General features: G+C 38.6%; 1 protein-coding gene across 1 annotated transcript; it reads right to left on the bottom strand.

The window, feature by feature from the left end:
• Positions 1-1,539: 1,539 nt before the first annotated feature.
• LOC150077134 (uncharacterized) lies at positions 1,540-3,918 on the bottom strand. The gene is made up of 3 exons (XM_090385586.1): positions 3,698-3,918; positions 2,896-3,518; positions 1,540-1,985 (listed from the first exon to the last, which is right to left on the bottom strand). The coding sequence occupies exons 2-3, from the start codon at positions 3,507-3,509 to the stop codon at positions 1,877-1,879; spliced, it is 723 nt and encodes a 240-aa protein (XP_090241712.1). The 5' UTR covers positions 3,510-3,518; positions 3,698-3,918; the 3' UTR covers positions 1,540-1,876.
• Positions 3,919-9,269: the final 5,351 nt, after the last annotated feature.

The raw sequence follows: 9,269 nt of genomic DNA, 5'->3' as shown, positions 1-9,269 counted from the left end.
GAAAATTATGCTGTTATTAAAAATTTTTGTGCTCATAAGCCACCCGTTTCTGAAACTATCTCGCGATCAATTTGTAATTTAATATAAACAAAGAAAACATAAGGTATAAGTTTAAGAATTAAGTACCGTAAAAGAACCGTCTTGGACGCAGTGTTTCTAATCATATGGTGCATGTGCCAGTGTTAGTACGTGGAAAAAATAACACTTACCATATTTACAGACAAAAAATGCAGCACGTGAAAACCTTTTTTGTTTTTTAAAGTTTGTATTGGTATAAAATTTTAAAAGGTTTGGGAAGCTCAGTGTTGGAGTTTATAGCAGTGTCTAGGAGAAGCCTTCGTTCATTAGTGGAATCCAAAAAACTTTTCCCATACCCAAATTCACTGTGTTTTCTTGTCCCATTACTAAAACCATTGACCACAGTTTCTGACCATCTTTACTTCCACTTCTTTTGTACTCTGATGGTTTCGTTGTCGCTTCATCTGAGGATATGTTGACCTATTTGCATCCCACATTTGTTCTCCAAGTCCGGCGTTGATGATTTCGATAAATTTTCGCGAGAAATGATAATACTGGGTTGTTTGAGTAGTTATGAGTAGACAATATTCTTTTAGAGTGAGAATATTCCCAAGAATTTCTCTAAAACTTTATTCTCTGGAATTTTGTTGTTATGCTCAATTGATACTGAGCATAACAACAGAATTAACCAGACTATTCCTAAAATTCAAAGAAATATTTCGATTTAAGAGAAACACTGTAATGTTTTAAAGTATAGTATTAAGTTACAATCGTTGATCCCATGAATCACATAAAAAAATCTAGTGTGTCCATTTTTCTGATCTTTTCGGAGTCGAATCTCGGTCAGTTTAAACACCAGAGAATTGATTAAATGTTTCTATTTAACTTAATTTGGTTACTCCTAACATAATGCAATATACTCATATTATTAGAAGCCAGGCTTTCCAACCATCTAGTTCTGGCATCACCTGCTGGTTAGTTTCCTTCTTTGTTTGGAACTAATCTCTCATTTTTAAAATTTATTAAGGTACGTCGCTATTCTCTAGGATATCCTTGTCGGAAATTCATGGGTCACCACCCACCGGTTGGGAATCACTCTTTATAGAAATAATTGCCATGCAATTATCGTTCGCTCATGGAGGAATCTAATTCACATCCCCATTCTGCATCCTCCCTGATTAAAGATCGTTTTCTGAGATAATCGCCATGCGTTTTCATTTCTGTTCTTTGGAATAGAGTTAATTTCGGACCGGCTCCTCTACCTTCATAACAATAGTTTCAACAACCTTACACACCTTGAATTACCATGAAAACCTAAGTACTTTAATGTTGTCTTTAAGATATACGATTAAATGTAATAACCAATTCTAAAGATTCAGCCTGACCATTGTTCGAAGTTCTAACACCAACAAAAATATTTCGCTATTTGAAGGGAAGGGGAATAGAAATCAACTGCTTCGAATGAAATTCTTTATGATTAAAATAATTAATATATTTTTAAAAAAGCTGAAACGAAACTGATTGAGTGTGCTTTTATACAAAATTTAATACAAAATGACAATGAATCAGACCCGAAACAATAGCTATGAGTACATTGCTGAATGCACTTCATAAGAAATACGTATCTTACAGTCAGCCTTCGCAGCAAAACACTCAAAGCAAGTAGGCATATGTACTGTATATTATATACAATCCAAGTTAAACCTCCCAATGGATTGGAAGGATGGGCGAGAGAGTTGTGAGTCCTTTTGGTCAGTCGTATATCACTGTCTGCCATGGTTTTGTCCCCGAACCAGAGATGACATATTTACAACTAGCTTCCATAGTTCGATTGTATTCAACAGTTTCTGTAGATTAATCACCAGTCATGGCCGCCTCCAAAACCTCCACCTCCGTAACCACCACCTCCTCCTCCTCCATAACCTCCTCCTCCTCCGCCTCCTCCATAACCTTTCTTCACATAAACCCTAAAAAGAAATAAATAAAGTAAATGAAGGCCTGATTGCATTAAACAGATAGTTTTAGATTACTGGAAAAATACTTTATTTTTAAATACTATCGTGGTATTTTAATTAGAAAAAATTGAAGAACATTTTAAAGACACTATCGTCACTTTAAAGGTAAATCTTTCTTCTGTCCAAGTAATTATTTTTAATGGTTTAAAATGACACAATTTTAATCGAATATTGAAATAGTTTGATCATACGAGTGATTTCTAATTTTCCAACTTGATATTTATCGATTCACCTCCTCTGCTTTTCCCTTTATTACCTTAACGCATAGAAGCAATCGGAAATGGTTAAAATTGCTGAATCCCAGCTTCCTGGAAGGATCTAAGGTTGCCCAAGCATATTTTATTTTATTTTTTTTTCAAAAGAAACAACCGATGCGTACTCTTTGAGCTCTCTTTCACAACAACAAAAGTGCCAGGAAGACTTGTTTAAATCCAACCCATTGTCCTATTAGTATGCCAAACCCTCCTTTACAAAGTCATGCTGTTACAAGTGTGTTTCTTGGACATCGGAGTTACAGGAAGTAATAACAAAACTTAATTTACAAGAAAGAATGTAAACCACAGTTTGTAACTTGGTTATTACTTAAAAAAATCATCAACAAAACCACTCCTTTGCGTGCAGATAATGTTACATCTCCTTAATTAAATTTAACAGATCTGAACGAAGAAAAGATAAGTAAAGACATGCGCAGTACTTTAATTTTCCATACTATTTGGGTTTAATATAGAAGGAAAAGCTTTGCTTTTCAGACATCTTGTCCACCATCAGAGGGATAGTTTAAAGAACCGCTGTTTTATAGTTCTGAAGGGTCTACAGTTAAAATAGTTCTAAAGAGTATCATTTAGAAAATATGGGTACTTACGGAACTGGCAACACAACTGGCTTCTTCACGATGAATTCCTTATAAATGGGAACCTTGACTGGGACTGGATAAGGCTTCGGTACTTTGATAATCTTGTGAATCGGTACTGGAACGTGTTTAGGTACCTTTATTGGTACTGGTACTGGTACATGTTTCGGTTTGGGGATGGTCTTGTAGACAGGATAAGGCTCGGGCTTGTAAACAGGCACAGGAACTCCAACTGGTATGTGCTTTGGAACGTGGATGATTTTAGGCACTGGAACTGGCTTGGGGATGGTGATTATCTTCGGAATGGTTTTGTAAACAGGTACTTTGACGGGTACAGGAACGGGGTGCGGTACGTGAACAGTCTTCGGGATGGGGATGATCTTGGGCACTGGAACCACCTTAGGAATGGCCACCTTGTGGTAGACAGGAACAGTCTTGTGAATCACGTGGACGATTGGTTCTTTCTCGTATCCTCCACCTCCATAATCTCCTCCTCCGAAATCCCCTCCACCATAATCGCCACCACCTCCATAATCGCCTCCACCTCCTCCTCCGTAAGCATGAGCGTTCAGTAGCAACCCTAAGAACGCCAGAGCCAGAAAAATCGTTTGAATCGGCCCGACCATGGCTATAACCTTAAGAAAATAAAGAGCCTTCAGAAATATGTTAATGCCAAACTACAACTGAAATATATTAACAAATTAATTCAGTCAAATACTCGATAGGTTTTACGCGTGTTTATGATCCTTGCTTAGCGACTTCTCATTTACAGTTAGCAACCGTCTTCAAGTTATCCTTTTGTACTGTTACTTACCCCGTGTGTGTGGAGTGCACTTATAAACAGGTGGGCTCCGTTCTGTAGTGCGTGCTGCCCAAGCTAATGTCCGTCAAGCACGGAGAAGGCCCTTTAAATACTAAACCACCGACTTGTAACCCTGACCCAAATGCGCACCGGTGTTTCGAAGCCTAATCTACAGAGAAAAGCTTTCTATAGGACCAGCCATATTGCCTAACAGTGAAGCTAACACCGCCCACCGTACATTTCCTTCTAGAGCGAGCCCAATTCCCCCCCCCCCCCCTCTCTCTCTCTCTCTCTCTCTCTCTCTCTCTCTCTCTCTCTCTCTCTCTCTCTCTCGTGAGAGCAACGAATTACAGTTCGACATTCTCCGAGATTTGCATTGGCGTCGTCGGACGGTGGGTGAAAGACCCACTGTGCAACGCCTGGAGCGACTGACGTGGGACGAAAAAACACGAGGGGAATGTTGTTCGTGTGTTTGGATCGTACTGCAGAGAAGGAAGGTTCATTATCAATCACTGACCCACTTTGGAGCCGTCCTACATTCCATTAGGCTTCGGGCTGCACGGCCGACATGGCACAACCAGAGGCAGAGTGTCCGTCCGACTCCCCAGTAGAACGCTGGTTTCCCCGGAGAACAAACAAGAATACGGTACAGTGTAGCGCTCTTTCCCTACCTCCAGATGGCTCCACTAGCGAGGATACTTGGATGACCCTCTCTGACAGCTGCAACTCACCTTCTCTCCTCTGTAATGTTAATATGTGGTAAACTACAAAGGTGTGAACCTTTTAATTTCGGTCACAATTCTTTAACGATCTCCCGTGAGGGCTTATGGGATTGGGCATTGGACAGGGAAAGGGTGAACCTCCTCTCATGCAAATCGTGCTGGTTATTTACTTTCGAATTCAAATGAAATGCCCATCAGGCCATCTTACAGAATCCACTGTTCTTTCCAAATTGAATTTCGCAATTGCATTATGTAGTTATTAATTTTCATTGTCTTCAGTCACTATCTTGTGCTCCTCCACTCTGTGATAATCTCTGCACGATGTCTTCAAGACATCCACTTAAGATGTCCTCCAGTAATCGGCAAAAAGATAACATTTAAATCAAATGGTAAAATAATGAATCTGTTAAATAAAAATAAATGGAACTTAACCGTGGAATTCACTGCGGGATTTTAAAACCCCAAATGAAGTTAAGTGTCTTATGTTTTCTTTTCATTTGGGGTTTTAAAATAAATAAATAAATGAAATAAATTTTCTTTTTATACTCCTGGACGACCACAGGATCAGAGGAGTTCACAAGATTAGAGAGAATACAAGAAGCATTTTATTTATCTCTCTAGATATATTTTGTAGATTTATAGTGAATTTGGAGTGCTACTTAATTATTTCTTTTAAATTATTATAATTACGCCTCGACTCTTAAATCGAAACTATTTGAAAAATACAAGAAGAGAAAACCATTCTATCATTTATTGCCACGTTGAAATAACTTCATATGTGGTACCTGAAGCATGACATTATTATTAGTAAAAATGGCGTCTCCACAAGAGAAGATGAGACTACAGAAAAACTGTGGTTGACAAGCACAGTTGTTGGATCAAGGGCTGGCTAAACGATAAACAAAAGAGGGCATTTATAATTGGACATTCTTCAAGATGAACCAATGTAGCAAGTACTCCTTTAGGGTCCACTTCAGGAGCCCATACTGTTTCTCATTTTTCTTAACTTTGATGAGAAAGTACAACGGAAGTTGTCAAAGTTTATTCATGATTTAAAAGAAGGAATGCACCGAGGAGATGTCCTCACAGTCAATCCCTGTAAAGTGTTGATCATAGGCGATGAGAGCCACGGTTTTTGCGTCCATGGCGTAAAATTAAGGTTGATATATGGTACTGACCCAGATGTATGCAAAAATCCCAGTTTTATAGACGAGAGAATTTCTCTAGGCCGGTCAAGGTCATTCATTATAAACCCGCGATGCCTTATCTGGGAATATTTCCATACCACAAATAGAAAGTAATCTCCTGGAAAAAACATTAGTTTTTTTGTTGTGGGGTGTGGTGCATCAGCGACTTAGACTAATCGATTTTCCAATTTTCTGGAAGAAAAATCCTATATTCTGGGAGGAAAAACCATTCTACCTTCGCCTGAGACCAATTAACTCAGCCACGTTGTGAAAACGGCCCATAAATGTTCCGAAGGGATTCGAATTCAGGTTTTTTTCCCATCCAGTGTGGGAGAGGCCCCGATTCTACCAACTGTGCTAGCGCGAGGGTTCGAAGAACTGGAGAGTAACATTGCTGGTTGACAACCTAGAGATCCATGGGGTCTTTAAGATTTCTAAGGTCTGAACACTCACTGCGCGTTTATGCATTGGTGAATTAGGCGCGCGCATAGGGTCTCCAATATTTTGGGGCCCAAAATCTATCCTGTGGACACTTTTCATACGAATATTGTGTCTGTATAACGCTTTTAGTATTAGACTTTGCAACACCTTATGTCATGACCCCATCGTATAATTTATTAATCTCCTTGCTGACTTTTTCGCTTCTTTCTGATCATTTTCACCAAAGACAATGTAGAAAATACCTAAAAAAATTAATAATTTTTATTGTTTATTTATATATTTTGTATTTGCTTATTCTATGGTTGGTTTGTTTCATGCTTTTTTTTTTTTGTGTCTGACGTAGCCCAGTGGTCAGGAGTGCGAGTGCATAGCACGCGTTCCTTGAGTGGACCGGGGTTTAAGCCCGTGACTACTAAATACGATAAATATTTGTATTGATGATTTATTGTAAACTCTACTGACTTGGTTGTCATATCGGAGTATAAACAGAATAGATGGCCATGGAATGGGTACATCTCACAAACTGCACTGCTTGCGCTCAGAGAATTTATGTCGTAATGACTGGTTTAACTTTTAGTGCCTTGTGCAGCATAATGCACCCAGGAGCAGAAATGGAGCTGGTAATTACGACAAGGAAGGACGAATTGTAGTCGTGACCCTTTCTAACTCTGCAGGCCACACACTTTGTTCTGCTGTAGCACAGCGATGAGTTTCATGACCTGGTTGAATTTACTGTTGAGACGTAGGTCTGTTCTCCGAGGTCATCACCCAAAGAAAAGTATTTGATATAGATACATCTTCTATAAATGCTTAAACAAAGTTCACCTTGAGGACTGAAATTTTACAACAGCTACCCGTGGATGAACTTCGTGCGATCCAGTGTTATGTTAATCCCTGAAATTTTATACTTGCATTTATTTTGCGTGGTATTTATTTTACTGGACCCCTCCAGCCTTATACACCTCAATCAGATCTTTCCTTGGATGTCTAGTTGCCCAAATTTGCAGTCCACACTATCGAACCCTCGTGGGTAGCACTTTTGTAGAATTGCCATCCTCCGCACATCGGGTGGAAAAGATTTGAGTTCGAGTCCCGTCGATGGCGTGATTACTTTTTATGGGCCTTTTTCACAACGCCGTAAAATATTATGTGAAATGAGGACATGCTAAAAATACACTGCCCTACCATTAATGTCCGGACGCCCCTCCATGGATGGGAAAACAAGTCCTATGCATGGAACACGTCACAGAACTTGCTATAAATATGAACACTGGGCTTCGAACAGACGATTGCAAAATTGGGCATGCAAGATGGCACGTTTAACAGAATTACCTCAAAAGTTCAACAGAACTGATCACCTCAACAAATGCTAGACGCCGATTAACATGGTGTGAGGAGCGCGAATCCTGGATTGAAGAGCAGTGGAAAACAGTCCTATGGAGAGACAAGTCGAGGTTCGCATTCTAGTAGTCTGATGACCGTTCCTGGGTGTGGCGAATGCCAGGGGAACAGTTCCTTCCTGATCCAGGACATCCTGGATAATTATGCAATTCCAACATTATGGCAGTGCTTCGGGGAAGCCGATACCTGTATCAGCAAGACAACGCGTCATGCTATATTGCTCGATTCGTAACAGAGTGGTTTGAGGACATGGGTGTGGAAAAGTTGGATTAGCCAGCCCAGAGTACTGATCTGAACCATATCAAGCATCTTTGGGATGTATTGGATCGTTTGGTACGTGCACATCTAGATCGTCCGAAGAACAAGGCTGAACTGGTGGCTACGTTAAAGGCTGAGTGGTGGAACATATTACCTGACATTTATATAAAGCTGGTTGAGAGTATGCCGCGAAGATTGAAGGCCGTCGTAAAAGCAAAAGATTTCAGCACAAAATATTAAATGACACAAACACAATAAGAGCGCTTTTTTTTTTTTTTTTTTTTTTGTCTAAAGGCAGGTGTCCGGATATTAATGGCAGGGCAGTGTATATTAAAAACATAAAGAAACGACTTCTCTTCTTACTAGGATATTACTAAACGTTGTGATAGCCTTTTATGTCTCCGATTACTATAGAAAAAAAAAAAATAAATAACTTTACTTTCCTCCTAGATCTTAATTGAAATATAACAAGTATTTCATTTTCTGCTCTGTATCAAACAGCAATAGTGAAGTGATTTATGTATTTAGTAAACTGATAACAAAAAACGAGCTCCTCAAAAATACGACTTCATATGCCCGAACCGATTAATAGGTTCTTCTCAGGACACTAATATGCAAATTAAACGTCATGGCATAAAATAAATCTGTCAAATTAAACACTATTAAAGGAATTGTTACAAACTGCTCAAGCAGTGGCCACGACCATCTTGACCCAGTTATATTTGAAGAGAAATATGCTAAATGATTGCAATTAGATTTGTTTTCAATTTAAAAATCATAAAAGTTCTTTCCTATCCATGGAGCATATTCTGTCATTAATATTCTCAGTTAGCCAGGTTTTAATTAAAAATAATACGTCGTAATTATATACAATTTTAACTTTAACAGTCAACTCTATATACCACGTACCATTCTGGTAATGGAAACGTAAGGATTTTTTTTTCATTAACTATTTCATTCCTATCTATTTGCGTCAATTATCACAATCCACCCCTTCTATGGTAAAATGCAAAATAAGAATTCCTCGGGCCAATTATACGCATCACAGACCATATGGGCATTATGCTCATTGACTAATGTTAAAATACTCAGAACTATTAGGAAACCTGTCATTAATTACCTCGGCCTCCAAATTAACATTAAACAGGCTATTAAAGTAATCTGTAGTGGCATACCTATCCAGTACTAATCTAGACACAAGGCGTATTTATTATGCTTACAGCAAAACGCAAATTATGAGGCTGTGCTGAGCCAATCATTCATCTTATTTTTTTCATTTTACTTTTCTTTTCACTTTGCTCACCTTCCTCGAGACTTGTAATAAAATATTTCAATGAGTATATGCGATTGTCAGAAGATGGGAATACTTAATTCTTTAATAATAAGTTAAGAAATTAAAGCACCTTTTTGGTGAGTTAGCATATATGCATAATGTGTCTATTGTGTTCAACGCGTTCGTCTGTATGTCCGTCCCCATGTAACAACTCAACTTACAACGGATGGATTTTTCATAAAATGTCATACGTTGACCTTAAATTCCTAAAATTATTATTTTTGTCCGTCCGACCGTCAGCA

Source organism: Mastigoproctus giganteus, chromosome 12 (genome assembly GCF_048544385.1).
Source record: "Mastigoproctus giganteus isolate SK-2022 chromosome 12, ASM4854438v1, whole genome shotgun sequence".
Taxonomy (NCBI): Eukaryota; Metazoa; Arthropoda; class Arachnida; order Uropygi; family Thelyphonidae; genus Mastigoproctus; species Mastigoproctus giganteus.
The sequence above is the reverse complement of the archived record's forward strand: the minus strand, read 5'-3'. Positions and strand labels throughout refer to the sequence as shown.